General features: G+C 40.8%; 1 protein-coding gene and 1 long non-coding RNA gene across 3 annotated transcripts in view; one reads left to right on the forward strand and one right to left on the reverse strand.

Annotated features, from left to right (window-relative positions):
• The window catches only part of LOC131893184 (uncharacterized), a 7,909-nt gene extending 5,809 nt beyond the window's left edge, over nucleotides 1–2,100 (forward strand). The window contains exons 2-3 of one of the 2 annotated variants that reach the window (XR_009374642.1): nucleotides 1,080–1,258; nucleotides 1,363–2,096. This is a non-coding gene — a long non-coding RNA (uncharacterized LOC131893184). Of the gene's footprint in view, nucleotides 1–1,047; nucleotides 1,259–1,362 lie in introns of both variants that reach the window. The other variant, XR_009374643.1, reaches the window with a different exon arrangement.
• LOC131893174 (leishmanolysin-like peptidase) overlaps nucleotides 1–15,746 on the reverse strand; it is a 29,581-nt gene that overhangs the window by 6,326 nt on the left and 7,509 nt on the right. The window contains exons 2-5 of the mRNA XM_059243142.1: nucleotides 11,891–11,988; nucleotides 2,503–2,533; nucleotides 1,306–1,388; nucleotides 930–1,229 (exon numbers count right to left, since the gene is read on the reverse strand). Coding sequence (XP_059099125.1) covers nucleotides 930–1,229; nucleotides 1,306–1,388; nucleotides 2,503–2,533; nucleotides 11,891–11,988 — 512 coding nt within the window. The remainder of the gene's footprint in view (nucleotides 1–929; nucleotides 1,230–1,305; nucleotides 1,389–2,502; nucleotides 2,534–11,890; nucleotides 11,989–15,746) is intronic.

The following is a 15,746-nucleotide window of genomic DNA, read 5'->3' on the forward strand; positions in this document are numbered from 1 at the left end:
ATGGAAAATGAAATTGATGCTAGGGTAGGCTGCGAATATTTTGGGATCTTAGAATTGATTAAAACAATAACGTGTGCAGGAAATGAAACCAAGTCTCACCCATAACCAATCGATAATGGTAGATTAGGATTGATTGACTTCTAGTGGTCGGTGTTTTTCCAACTTTCAACACCAAACGGATCGTTGGTGACGGACGTTTCGGTAAGATTCGGTTTTGCGTGTGATCCCGCCTTTTTTCCCAAATACCAACTTTCACTTTCGATTCCTAGTTTCGACATTAGATCTCTGTCCTCATCCGACCACCACAATTGCGCATCGATTTGAAACTCCCAAGCAAACACAAAATATCCAGCCCACGTATCAATTTTTCAAAGTGATTTCATCCAAATGAAGTCGTTTCATACCATTCATTTCCAACGAAGTCTTCCCCCAAGCATTTTATGCCTAACAATGACAAAAGACCACAGAGGGATTTCAACCAAAGTTGCTTCTCTCTTAAACGGATTAATCCGAGATCCTGGAGGCACTTTGTAGATTCGTACCCTATTTCTGGATAGTGAGGGACTAAATTCTTTCTGAACTTTGGAGCAGTGCCAACGGAATGCGGAAATACATTCATTATCTGTGAAAACGCGAGGTTCGAAATTGGAAAGGAAATTGAAAGCAGTAAAATCAAGGACTGCTTAATGAATGACAGGAAAAGCTCATTCATCACTTAATTGGAAAAGGTTCTCGGTCTGAAATTCAAAATGTCACGGGCTAACCGGGAATCCCCTCCTGCTGTACCACTATGTACATAGTTCAACTTGTAACCGATTCTTCTTCACAATTCGAGCCAACGAGTAATTTTCTAGCTCACTTTACAACGAAGAAAAGCCCCCAAAAGGATGAGGAGATAAAAAAAACGTATCATTAGGAGGGATAATTACCTGTCCAAAGCAGACTCTTGTTGACAATGAGCCGCATAGGCAACCGTCATGCCCTTTTGACATCTCTCCGTCTGCATGGCTGAGATGTAGAATATGAAATCGGCCCCATCGATTCCAGGTCCGGGTTCATTTCCACCTCGGACCTTGCAGTTCTGTCCAAATGCGTTGCACACCCGACACACTTCCAGGTGATCTTCCGGGACTTGGACCTCACCGCACATGGTTCGAGCCTCGCAAGCATTCTTACAATATGGATGGGGATCACCGGTCTTGAAAAATACCTGATTCTGCTCACATTTGCTGAAACGCGGAGATCAAACGAGAGATGTGTGAGTTCAACATTTTAATGTCAAAACTATGTGTTGTTATTTCTTACCGATTGAGACGGATTCGACTCTCAGTTTTTCTGACACGAAGAGCTTTACTCCAATAGGTCACAGCTTCGGGAAGAACTGTATTCTGAAGCGTAAAACAGAAAGAACACCCATTAGTTGAGGCAAACGCAGCCCATTGCTTTACATCATCGCTCTTTCCATGTGGACAAAAAGTCAAGGGCGCTCACCGAAATGTGATTTTAAAAGCCCCATCTCATTGTGATAGCCATTGCTACACAAGGCATAGGTATATAGATAGAGTGTCCTTCCGCCCCTCAATGATAAATGAAATGTATGTACCTCGGCACAACTTTCGAAGACCGTTTTCTCTTCTTTGAGGTGCCCTTCAAAGCCCTTTTTAAAGAAAGAGAAAGGTTGGCCAACGTCAAAGGGAACTTTGAAAAAAAAAACACATTCCGAGACGTTCAAGTTGCAATTTTTCCAGACCCTATGATCAATCTATGCAAAGCACCCTTGCAAAAATGGTGGTTATATCTGATATACCTTATCTGTTGCTATCGTTTCTTTTTTATGTTTTTATGTAGCAACTAGTACATTCTTCAGATTAAGAGAGAGGTCCATATTTTGAGTGGTGTATATTGTGTCGAGTCATCCTGTCTTACAATTCTCTTGCTTAATGAGGGGTTCAAGGGTTCATATCGGTTTGGATGGGCATGTGCTTACATGTATTACAATGTATTACATACAAAATTCAAAATGAAGGTCTTCAAACGAAGTACCTCGGAATTTACAAAAGGTTCGAAAGAAGATGAATGGGAAAATCCACGAGTTCAAAGAACTCTCATACGCTGTTTGGACAAATAAAATGAAAAGGCTTTTTACTCGCCCATTTTACAGCAATACCAATTATCTTTAAAGAGCACTTCAACTTTGTTCCAAGCCATCAAATTGCCTTTAAAGTACGAAAAGTCATTGGCCTTTTTCGCCCCGAGAGAGTTGTGTTCCATCAAATTTGGGGTCATGAGTTCAAACCCCTTTGGAGTGAAGAATGTATTCATAATGGAGACACCTCCTTTTGATAGGCCACAAAGGATCTGTTTTGATGGATTGACAATATTAGTTGGCCTTGAAACATTTCAATAGGGCTCGAATTGTACTTTTCTTAATTACCATCTCGATCAAATGAAACCCGTCCTTGGTGCTAAGTTTTGGATGGAGCAAAAAACTTGTGTACTTACATTGATTAACTCGAATTGTTGCTTATTCAACCTGGAAGAGAATAAGAGAATGGCCATTAGTTCTCGAGTACCCGGAATCACATCGAAACAATCAGAGTCATCATTATCATCTTCCTCATGATTATCATCGATTATCATCCGTCTGGATTTATAAATGGTTTTCAACATAGTCCCAATTGCTATTATTAATACGGGGAAATGCGGTTCTGCCACGAAACTATTCGCGCAATTGTTGTTATATTTTGCCACTAAATCTAATTTCAAATCTAACTTTTTTAAGGAATTGTTCATAAATCAGTAGCTTGAGTTTCAACACTAAAAACTATTTATCCAGTGAGTGCACAAATCCATTTTCAATAAAAAATGTGCCACAGAAAACATCAAAATAAAAACCTCGCTTTTAGTGCGAGGAGCTCAATAGTGGAGCATACTTCAAGATCACATCAAAAACATTTCAGATTTGAACAAATTTAATGACACATCAAAACTCACGATACGATTTGACCTGACTGCGCTGCCTTATTTGTGCAGACTTTGTTTCTTTTGGTTTTTTTTTTTTGCTTTTTTAATCAACGTTTTTCTATTCCAAATTACTTGTATTTTCTTTTTTTTTGCCTTATTCTTCTGCCACTGCTCTGTTGATAGATATGCTCTGTTAATAGATATACCATAAGGTGTCAAAGAGTGGCACCTAACAATGAACAAAAACCGATATTGACGCCCAACGAAAGCTTTTTTCCTTCTTCATTTGAAATTAGAAACTTCGTATCCCTTTTATTGGATTTGTTATCCTCAGTCCTCCTTTAGCCTCTCTAAACAGCACTGGACACAAAGGTAACCCGATTTAGGTCTCAAGGCCATCGTTGTTCATTTGCTACTGGCACAAACCATAATGGGAGCTCGAGTTTTTTTTTGGTAGCTTGTCCAGGTTATGTTTCCCATAAGGACGGTTTCTTTCACCTTGAACTGCCGGCATTAAATGCAAGTGCAAAATGATTACCGTAGATGACGATTAAGGCGTTTTGTTCAATATTCAGAAAAGTCATTTCCTTCTTTGCGTTTCGTGCTTGGCAAAAGTCTTTCTTCTTGAAGAAGGGCGGGATGAACCTCTTTAAGATATTGAAGAGGCTGTTTCAGGAACCACACCCAGGCTTGTTGGACACGACACAAGGTAGAAATGAGAAGGGCAGGGAAATCTCGATTCATTGATCCCTCTTGGAAACACGTTCAAACTGAGAGACGTCAACAGGCACTTACTTGGCTCAACTCTGGACTTTGAAGGTTGAGTTCAAAGCAATTATCATAATATGGGAGTTGTTCTCGAGTGAACCGCTAAAGACCAAATTTGGTCGTTATGACATGATAAGGGCTGGTCTTTTTCAACAAGAACACATTTGTCATGGTCACGTTTAGGAAGGATGGAGCGGCCCGAGTAAACAAGCCAAAGGGACAAAGGATGAGAAATTGGACCTTTGTTTTCTTTTCTCGACGAAGATCAAAATCGAATGTCAAAACAGTATTTATATCTCTTTCCCGGTCAGATTCTCCTTTTTTGGATTGTACATTGATTTTTAGCTCATGACAACCTACCGATGTTGTTTGCTATATAAGGGCGAGAGGGATGCGGTTTAAGAATGACGCCCTGAAGGAGACCATGCACTGCAGCAAAAATTGATTCAAGGTTAATCCAATTTCGTGGTCTCAGACAAACGGCAAGTCTTAAACGACCGTAAACGAAGCATCCAAATTTGTTCGTTTCCTTTGGCGAGCGAACCATAAACCATTCTCCTAACCACCACCACCACTACCAATTCTCAAGAAGAAGGAAACCTAGGAAAGTCCAAGATACTTCAAAACTCGAGATCACGTTTTGAGTACAGTGACTCATGTGGAAATGCAATATCATTTCAAATTGGTTGACAAACATGGAAAGTGAAGGTCTTATTAACGTCCTTGTTTCAATAGGCATAAAGTACTGTTGCGTATACTTTATTCCATATTGCCACGGCAACGAGGAGATAAGATAAACTAGTAATTATCAGCAAATTGGAAACAAAATAATGGTAGTGTCTCTGAAGTGTTGAAAAGTGGCTCCATTCATTTTTTTCTCTGTGTCGGAATTTAACGGTCTTATCCTCGTGAACAAGAAGCAATGTAGTGATACGATAAAGGAAAAGAGAAGAATTTCCACTTTCATCACTCGATTCAAACTTAGCTTGACGTGTCCTTTGGTTCGTCCAAACACTGGCCATAATAATCGAGTGTCCTTCAAACTTGACATTGAAAATGGCCGACAAAAGCAAACAATTAAAAGATATTGATTTGCTCTCGAGCAGACAGATAACACCTGTCTAAAGCGAGGAATGCCGCACAACCTTCGATTTTTTTTGACCACAAGTTTGGGAAAATCCCTCGGATCATGGTCAATTACGGGATGATATTCACGATCACTCACATCAGCCAAATCAGCAGCGATTGGGGCCAAACTATTACTATTCATGACCCGAGGTCCCCTTACTCCTCCTTGGAGTTCTGCCAAGACGACCATAAAGTGATATCCTTCTCATTCTGAGAGTCTTGCTGGGTCTCGAGTTTCATGACTTTTGGATGAAGCAATCGTCTGGTATTTCAATTTGCCCCGCTTTTTTTTTAACTTTCACAATCTTCTGATTGCAACGATTCTGAGAGAATGACACTTTGGAATGAACACTTCTTAAAGGCAATCACAAGAAAAGATTAAATCAGGTTTCCAGGGCCTTTGTGATTCGTTGAATTCGTTGATTCTTCCACGTGTTTTGAGCTTAATTGACAATCTTCCATTGCGTAATTATCTTTGCTGCCGTCGTTGTCGTCCAAAGAAAAAAGGCCATGGTCGTGAGGCCATCCATCCTTGGGTGGTCAGAAACGAATGGATTGTGCTTGCATTCAAGACATGCCAACGTCATGCCCACATGATGTAACTTGTGTAATGGTTTCGTGACAAACAGTATTCTGGAGGTTGCCCCATTCGTGATGTTTGAGCAATTTGAGAAAACCCACCATATATCTTCCCAATCATGAAGATATGGTACTCGCACACCTATTTTTGATTCGGCCTCATCATAGAAGGCTCATCCGAAAAATGCAAATAGATTGGGCTGTTGTTAAAACTTATTCATACATATATAGAGAAGCCTCTTTGATGAGTTCCATTTCTAACCAACCAAATATACATGGCATCTATGTGTTGAAGCTCATGTCTAAAAGTTGTTCTCTGGATAAAAATCCCAAATGCCACATTTATTTCGATCGTGGTGCTTTCACTTTTTGCCTATTTCAAACTAATCTGACCAAAAGAATAATTGTCCTTTGAGACCCAACATTTCGTCAGACGTTCGACATAAACACGGTCAACTTTTACTGCAAGATGCTGGTCAAGCTTCTGTTCCAGTCTTGACGACCCATGTGAAATTTAGGCTTCAGTCTCGTTGGGTCGTTGATTAGACGTTCTGATTAAGTCATTCATTTAGGATTTGTTTTCAAACCTTGACGTAACACAAACACTAACAAGGCCCTTTTCGAGCATCGCCCTTCGACCTTGATAGGTCTCGACTGAAGCCTCAAAGTGCGAGGAAAGCGCATCACTGGGATATGGGCTAGGAATGCTTTGATCACGATGGCATTTTCAATGATGCTCTGGTATTTTGGTGGTGTCTCCCAAAAGAGTGGTACGAATGAGCTTAACTATTTTCGGAGGAGGAACGACACGGAGTGAATAGACCGATTAGCAAGGCGGAGAACTTGGTTTGTCAGCCTGCTTTCAGTGGTCTTACTGTACTCACTCCATGTAGGTTGTAACTTCATTAGCATCGAGTTTGAGAGGAGATATTCTTCGCCAATGGTACACGATGTGTTTGCGAGTGAGGGCATCCTCTTCAAGTCGTATGTTTTTGGATACTCGTGCCCAGGGAGCAAATTGCGCAAGCCGCTTGCTCATGATCAGCGTCATCTTCATCTTTCTGATCATCTAAAAAGGCTCGACTGTAATGTCATATCTGGGATATCTTGGCATTCGCTTCGCTCTTGAGTCTGGTTCAAGCATGCAAAGTATCCCAAAAGTTTTATCCGACATATGTTTAAGGTTTGAAATGGTGTTAATGTTACAAATGAAGCTTGTATGGCCCAATATTTTCTTGAAATTAGTTTAGTGCTATAAAAGTATATTTTGCAATAGATGAATTTGAACGAACCTTTGCTTTATAAAAATGATTAAAGTGATTCAATCTTTATAGCCTAATGTGATAAGTCGTATCATTTTGTTGCACACAGACATAGAATACTAGGATCGATTCGAGACCACCATATAATGGCGCACCAAGTTATTTTCATTATGAAATATAAAATTATGTTGTGATCAAAATACAAAGCTATCGTAACTTTTGGGACAAAGCGCTCCTGTACGAGTACATATTGGGTACTTCTCCAGATACGCATTGTGAGTGTGTGCATTTGAGCGAGGAAAGTCATGTGACGAGATCGTGGATGGCATCGTGCACTACCAGCCTCTGGGATGAGTAGATTGAGCCGGTTAGATGAGTTAGACGAACATAAACAATGTTCATTATCATCATCATCATCATCATCATCGTCCACACTAATAACAATCAGAGGCTAGCCCGAATCGCCACAGTCTTTTCACCAAAGAAAAAAAATGAAAATGACTGTCCAAATATGAGATTGGAAAAGCCCTGAATGCTAATAGTGGACGAGGAGAAGGAATTGAATACGAGCCTTTGATGAGACCCGTTCATGCATTTACGGCATCCTTTCCATTTTTCGGTCCCATTAGAGGTGATTGTGGAGATGGACTGAAAGCTCTTTTGGTTATGCCCATCCAACTCGAAATCAATCAACTTTATAAAGAATCACTTTTCACCCTTCGTAATCTTCGGTTTCTTCACAAGCAAGCTCTTACGTTTTCCACTCTTATGGCCCAAATGCTTTTTTGGGATGTCATGTGGTACGCTGACGTTACGGCTTATCACATGTGCTTTTGGGTAACATTTTAAAAGTGAAACTAATGGCTCAATTTTGAGGTGGAATCACTGTACAAAAGGTAATGAAAATGACAAAAAACGAATTAACTTGAACCAAAAAACACAAAGAGAAAAGCTTAGAACCAGATAATGAGAAGTTTCGAATCTAACTGACGAAGAACTGGGTTTTGTTTAAATTTGATCTATTTCTAGTTAGATTTAAGAATTCATGAGTGGCTTTATATCAGCTATTCAGACTCATCTATCAAGATAGGTCAGTGGCGTGTAATGTTTAAGTCAGAAAATTCAATTTGGATAGCAAAGCCAATACACTCAATGCTTAAAGTACAAAGCTCATGAAAATAGCCAGAAAAATACTCAAACCCTGCCAAAAAATATGAACTATGCAACTACCAAAAAAGTTCAAATATATGAAGGAGACCTTATCCTTGAATATAATGATGATCCTGCAAATGAGTGCAATTGCACGATTTGTTTACATCCCTAGTCTCGACTGATGAAAATGAAAAATAAAATCCCGCTTTTTGACAAACCGAAAGGTTACGGAAGTGTTTAGCAGGAAGTTCTTAGGTTCGAATGCATTCATGCTGTTTCTTCATGCCAGGAACAGATCGTGATGTTTTGCTCAACAAAATACCATCTTCCTAGATTCACACAACAACTGAGGCAAAATGAGACACTTTCAGTGTAGCCCACATGTTATGAAATTATTTTGGGTTGCTTCTTGCCAAAACTACGACAACCGTTACCCTGGTTTAATCTCAGTGTTGACTGAGTCCTGAAAAGTCTGAAGTGTTCGTTCACCTTTCAAATGAAAGCTAGCTTTGAACATTTATTAGATAATGTAATGAATGTGACAGCCTCACTTCGGTCTGGAATGCTCACGTTTTCTTAATGATGACGTCGTTTATCCCTTTCTGTAATTGGCATCCGGAAAGTGATGCCAACGCATCAACCACATCCCGGCAAACCTGACAGGAAGTTTTGTCATGTCTTGGTTTCCCAAAACTCTTTCCCCTTATCACATTCATCAAGGTATTTACAACCGTTGTTGTTTTATCACCATCGTTTCAATTTCTATGGATTAACGTTTCCTAAATCCTGGACGGCTTCTCCGCTCAATTCTCTCAGAGCATGTCGAAAAGAGAATTTCGAGAACCTCCGTGATCTATGCATTCTAGAAACGGGTTAAAAGATTCCAAAGTGTCGTGTAAAAATGTAAACAAAAGTTTCAACTCTCTACCCTTCTCCAGCATATGGTTATCCTTCTTGCCCATGGTCTAGCGCCTCATTTCAACGCCTCGGAAGAAGGGTCTGAAGTCTGAACCAGAGTGGTTTCTGATCTATCTTTTGTCTTGGTTTGCCCCTCAGCGAGAGCTGAACAGTCAGAAGTCAGAACAAAGAAAACGACTTCTTCGTCTCTTCCTCGTTTCACTCGTTCAAAGAACGTGGCGGGTTGGATTCCGAGATGGAGACATGCTTTGGGCGCTTAAAAGTCTACAATCATTGCTGGTTGTTGGACCTAGAATGTTCAGTTTGCTGTCGAGAGGTTTAGTTGCCCAAATGCGGTATCAAAACAAATTTAGACGGGGAAAACGGGATAACAATCCTATTTGACTGAGATCTGTCTAGTTGTTTGAAACGCGTTTAATAGTACTAGATGAACTTGAGAGGGCTCTTTTAACCCTTTCAGCCTTGACAGGGGTGTTTTCAAATGTCACCTTGGTTTTCGGTACGTCTGGAGGACTGAGATCCATTATTTATGCTCGGTGGTGCTTGATTCTCTTTATCATGTCAAGTGACGTGCGAATCACACATCAACGATGCACGATTCAAGGAGAAATATCGACTAAAAAATTCATGTATCCAACCCGGGTATGCAATTATGGATGAGGTACGAACAGTACGACCTGGTAAGAAATTGGCGAGCTGAGTCTTGATGTAATTATATGTTTGAAATCGGGGCAATGTTTGATTGACGGTATCAACATCAAGGAGGAAATAATGTTCCACTGAACTGGGTGAAAATGTGAGAGTTTTTGATTGGATGTCGAAGTTTGGAAAGTTCCGCGGGGGCAAGAATACTCAATTTTATGTTTGACCTTCAAGACTTTATAAGGTGGATGTCAACAAAATTACACTTCCATGACAAATATTATCTGCGGCAACCAACGATATGCCTAACATAACAATTAATTTCAGGCGAGTTTCTAAATTCTAGAAGGTCAAAAGAGCTTTAGAAAGGGGCATTCGGTTAGATTTAGATTTTTCAACAACTACCTTTTGAACCAACCCCTAGAGCAATAAGAAATTCTGATCTTAAAACTCAAACCAATGTTCAGCGATAAACAATTCATGAGGTTGCGAGATACGAACTGAACTGTTTCTGAAATACAAATCTTGCTCTCTTTCGACCATTCAACCATAGAAGAAGTAACATAAAAGAGTAAAAATCGAGTTCCTTGTGTTTTTTAGTGCAGCTGAATCGGTATCCAGTGGACAGTGCAACTCTAGCTGGTAAAAAGCAGCGCCTCTACAATCAGAAACTATACGCTAGGAGCCGGTCAGCTGACATCCATTTACTCTGAAAAGTAGTCCGCCTGGCTAGGTCTCATCGCTCTCTCTAGGAGTTGCTTCCTCTATGATTCAACCGACCCCTCCAAATGCGAACCAAAACATGTGCCCAAAGAACATTGCGTGTGCAAATGATTATCGTATTGTATCCACATGCATAGGGATATCACAAACCTGCGAAAACTTGCAGGGTTACCAAACAGGTTTGTCATCGTTCAACTTTCCAGCTTGAAGTTGATTTCTGTCTGCACTAGTATTACATGTCAGTTTGAAATTTTCCATGGAGTTCAGCGCTCTTTGAACGGTCAGTGTTTTGTCATACTCACAGACGACACAGCCAACTCAATTTAAAGAACAGTACCCAGGTTAAGCCCAGGAACTTAGTCGGCAGAGACCACAGAGTGTGTAGTCATCGCGCCACAGCAAATAGAATAGTGAAAGGTCGATGTTTTGTCATACTCACAGACGACACTGCCAACTCAATTTAAAGAACAGTACCCAGGTTAAGCTCAGGAACTTATTCGGCAGAGACCACAGAGTGTGTAGTCATCGCGCCACAGCAAATAGAATAGTGAAAGGTCGATGATGTCGGATTTCCTCTCTCATTGTTCCCACGTCCGTGTTCAAAGTTCAAGCTTGCATCGCACCGAAATTGCGCGAAGACTTTGATCTTTTTTCCGAACGGATCACTCTGGCCCGACAGGAAAAAAACTTCGGGAGTCACTCTCTTGGTACAAGTTTGTTGTTCAATCCTAATTGTAGTAAACTTGAGAGCCCTTCCTAAAGAATACCCTGTCAAGGATTCCAATTTCTCACAAGCACCTCCTCAGAGCCGACTTTGCAATCCTTTAAGAGGAAGGAGACCTCTCGAGTAACCAGTCCAAGTTCAGTAGAAAATCATTTTCTATCAGGCCCAGCATGGACCTTGACCTCCTTAAAGGGAGTGTTCTTCAAGAACGAACACTCACTGATCAACAGGACCAAGATGCAAAAGAAGGAAGGTGCCCAAAGAAGGGGAGGCCCTTACTGGTAAACTCTTTGAGAAATCGGGACCTCCCACTCGCTATAGGGATCCAATATCTGATTATAATAGCGAACCGTGCATGGGCAGCTCCTCTGAGTAGATGCTGGGGTGGTACATGCAATGATGGTAGTAACCCTGATTGCGCTCTATGTAGAGATCAGTGAATTTCATGCATTGGGAGAAAGGACGGATAGCGATCATCTCTGGCCGATGATTTCGTCTTCCAATACAATGTAATACAATCAGTCATTTCGGATATTACCAAGGGTTCATCGGAACAGTAGTGTAATATTGTGATAATGAGGAGCTCTAGGGTTAATTTCAGGGTGACCAAAAGACGCAGTGTTACAAAAGGACAAAGGATCATTGTGAGCTCTAAAGTGTATGTCAAGCTGCTTTTGCTTTGGAATTGTCTGTATCGTCTAAATTATCAGCATTGTATTGCATGGACATTGATCTTTCTCAGGTTAAAAGTGAAATTGCGTTCTCTGTTGTGATATGGCTATGGTTGCAAGTTGAACATGGTACAAAATTCAATGCTCAATGATCAGAACGATCAGTCACCGTCGCATTGAGGGGATTCAGTGAATATACTTCAATGACCTGACACCAAGGATGTTGTCATTATCTTGCCTGGCTATCGTTTCGCTTACTATACATTTTTCATGCTCCCTTGACACCGGAGATTCTTAGTTTTCTCATGAACATGCATTGATTGAAAATAGATAATATCAACGTCCTTTGATTTACTTACTTGTACACACTTTCATCATAAAAGAGCTTGATTCTTAGATTTTGATTTATGCTGCGTTTTCGAACCACATGATGGTCCTCCAAATGGACATGCATCACCTGAAATAAAACAGAGGAACAACTGAGATATCATAAGAGTGAGAAAGAATGAGTGAGTGAGATAGAAAGAGGGGCTTCTGGACCGAATCTGTTAGGTTTCACTTGACGCTCTTTGGCCACCATCTGATACCCGACTACTTTACATGATGACGGCCCTATACAGACAACACTATCTTTTATCTAACCTCTCCAGTTCGAAGAGCCATTCGTACGTGGAGTTAGAAAAACTCTCACGATGAGCATTAATCCGTTTCTTTCATCAAGTTCCTTGATTATTTCTCGAGTAGTACATAAACCGATATATAACTGACGCCTTGGGAATTTCTAATCCTGATCTGATTGTCCGTCTGAGACGAGAGAAGGATCTGGAGGATGGAATGATACTGCTAGGAGCATCTTTTGCACATGAGATAGCATCCTTCAAGATAGATTAACCATCTAAGTTATGGAAGTGTTTTGGAGTGGTAGGAGCCAAGACTAATACTTGACTGGCTCAACATGTTTTTCGCCCTCGGCCGCCGTTCAAATAAGAGAAGAAAAATCTAGGCAATGCATAACCTTTTTGTTCGCTTAGTCTTACTTTAATCGAGAGCTACATTACGCTGAAGACTGGGAGAGAGTTCAATTCTGGCCAAAATCATTATCACCCTCATCAAGACCAATTGTCTCGCTGTCTCTTGTTGACACACAATCACAAATCAGGGCACGAAACTTGTACGTGAAACCTCTTACAAATTGTGGTCGGTCCGGACTCCTGGAGTTTCATCGTGATTAGGTAAGAGTCAAGTCACGACACCACAGTTCCATTTCAATCGGTCTCACCCGTAAAATAGGCAACACTGTAACTTCGAGCTAGCTTACCTCTAGCTTACCTATAGGGTGACCAGCTCTTGGAAAAAAACTAGAGCTGGAAACTATGTGGAAAAAATCTCGAAATTATCTCCTGTTTGCCATGTCCAGGGCTTTTTTTTAATTTTCTTTCGAAAAATCGGCAAACTCCAAGGGTGTGGTGCTTTGTTCTGGGACAAAAGTCTGAGCTAGTCGTTTTTTTACGATATTTCGATGTTGTTAACAAGTCTGATGCATTTTTTGTTCGTTGTCTTGCTTCAATCTGTGACTGCTCCAAATCATTTGGCTTTTTGGAGGTTTTTGGGGGGGCAGAACTACAAGATTGTCTTCATAACTACCCTTGGCATGTCAAAACGTGAGAAAACATTTTTCATGCTCAATCTAGCTTCTTTCTTTAATGTCCTGTGATTTTTCTAGAGGGGTTTTCATTGACAATCTAACTCTTCGCTTTACAATAACCCAAGTCTAGGGTTTTTACCAAGGTACTCATCTGGTCACCAAGGCCCACCAAACTTCCAACATATTTGGCAATAGAAATGGAGGGAAGAAGCTGCATGATAATTTGATTATCGGTTGGTAATGGTTCAAGATATGATGGAGCACCCTTCCTGAAGGAAGTGCTCCTGTTTGGAATAGCCATTGAACGGAAGATTCTTATCAAAGCGTTTGGGTGCCATAGCTCGTGGTGATTGGCATTTAAAATTGCAGACTTTCACCAGATAAGAATGGATCCCGGCACCACAGGCACTCGTGGATGGTATGCCAAAAGACAGCATAGCCGTATCATGTATTGAGGCTGTAAATGGGCCTTCGTGGTTCCTTTTGGTGGGTACCGTCTCTTTGTTTCAATATTTGACACCTTTACCATGAGAAAACCATCCATAACAACCTAGCACTAGAGTGGCAATCGTCACACACCTCTACCTGGCGGCCATTCCGCCTTTTTCCACATGGCGAAACGCATTGTGCTATGTGACGGACAGACTAATTGCCTTCACATTGGATTCATCTGTTCGGGCATATTTGAGCACAGGAGAGTGCCAGAGGCTTGTGTGTGGATGGATATTTTTCAGGATCAGATCTCAATCAAGACGCTAAGTTTTATAGAATTGGGAGATTCCTTTGTCTGGCGATATATTAGAGAGTGTCTGGCCATGACTTGAAAGAAATGTAGCCAAGAAAGCCATGGAGGATTTGTGAACAGAGTTGTCGGTCGCTGTCAGCGATCACGCTTCAGCTATTGTTGTTCAAAGCACGGTTTTGAGAGAAAGTGAACACCGATAAAGACCCGGAGTAAACCTCAGGCGTTTATTAGGCCTCTCTCTACCTAAATAATTCCTTGCCATTCAAAACTTTCCAAGCGGTTCAAGTCGAAAAGAGTCCTGTCATTTTGGGAAAGAAAAACAAGGTTTTGAACAGATTGCGTGAGCTCTGAGCTTGATCAATTGACACATCCCTGACATCAGTCATGAAGACTGCATTGGGAAGACGGATTTTAGGTTGATGGAGTGAATGATTTCGTCCCAGAGATAGAAGAGGATGGCTCTAATCTCATGCTCAGACTTGGCCAATCACCTCTGACCCCTGTCAATGCCTTTCAAAATCACTTGTCAGTTCGTGATCTAAGATTGATGAATAGTTCGTCTACCTTTATTGTGTGTTCGTTACCAAACTCTGATCAAAGCTTGAGATTGCTTGAAGAATCGACACTTCATTGTTAAGTTGTGAGATCAATAGAACTCTGAATCACAAGGATGCTTTTAGGTCGGAGGAATATTAACTAGAAGGGCCATCTGTTTTTGCTTTGTGGACAATACAGTAAATGTACTTTTGACCATGGTTTCCTACTACACCTAGTATTTATACAGCACAACTCTCTCCATCTTGTGTCAAAAATTAAAACTTTTATAAAGTGTACTATGATGATGACAAGCAACAAATTACAGGTAAAGGAAATCGAACACAGAACAAGAAAATTTGATCCCAAATTGGCCAGAGAGCCACTTGACCTTTCCCAAATCGGGAATGGCATCATCTGGTCGATAGAACTCGTCTCCTTCAACTAGAATGATCTCTACAGCCCTCTTATTGCCATAGAGATGGGTAAAAGATTGGGCATACAATCATGATTTCAAAGAATAGAAATGCATGCCATGCTCTGCTCCGTACAAAGCATTTTTACCACGTAAAGGATTCCTTAAAAATGGTAAAATGCCCATTTGGTGGATGTTAGTATGATAGAATCAAGTACTCAGAGTGCACCATTCATTGGTGCTCTGTGTAACTCTGTGATAGGATCCAATCATTCTTGCTTCCCCACCGACTTATGGAACTCTCCAATAGACAGATTGTTTCTTGAACCGTGGATAAATATTGGCTCTTGAAGTTGACCAAACAGATGCGCATTCAGCGTTTGGGATAATATTTAGTTCTGGGATGATTCGCGTGAGAATCAAAGCTTGGACACAACCTCAGATATCTGGTGAGATACAAATCCATGCATAGGGCACATCATTGCCCGCCTCAGGAACGGAAACCCACAAATATTTCGTATTCACATTCCGCCGTCAAATGATGAAGAAGAACGCTGATGCATTCCGTTTTAGACTTTGTTCAAATGTTTGTTTCTGATGACATCTCAAGGAATCCAAAACCAGTTTGTTACTCCAAAAGTGGGACTTCGTTGCACCAATTCATCTTTGATTTATGGAGGCCATGATGTCTTTTCAAATCACCAGTTCCGTAAGACTCACGATTTATGGCGTGAAAAGGGCATCACCTCTGATTCTTTCTCCATCTTTCTCATCATTATACGGAACCAACCACTTACCCACCATGTACCGTGAATAATGCAATTTTGTATGAAATTGGCTAATATTTTGGTACCAAAACAAACACTACCTAGAAGT

This window comes from Tigriopus californicus, chromosome 1 (assembly GCF_007210705.1).
Source record: "Tigriopus californicus strain San Diego chromosome 1, Tcal_SD_v2.1, whole genome shotgun sequence".
NCBI classification, from domain to species: Eukaryota; Metazoa; Arthropoda; class Copepoda; order Harpacticoida; family Harpacticidae; genus Tigriopus; species Tigriopus californicus.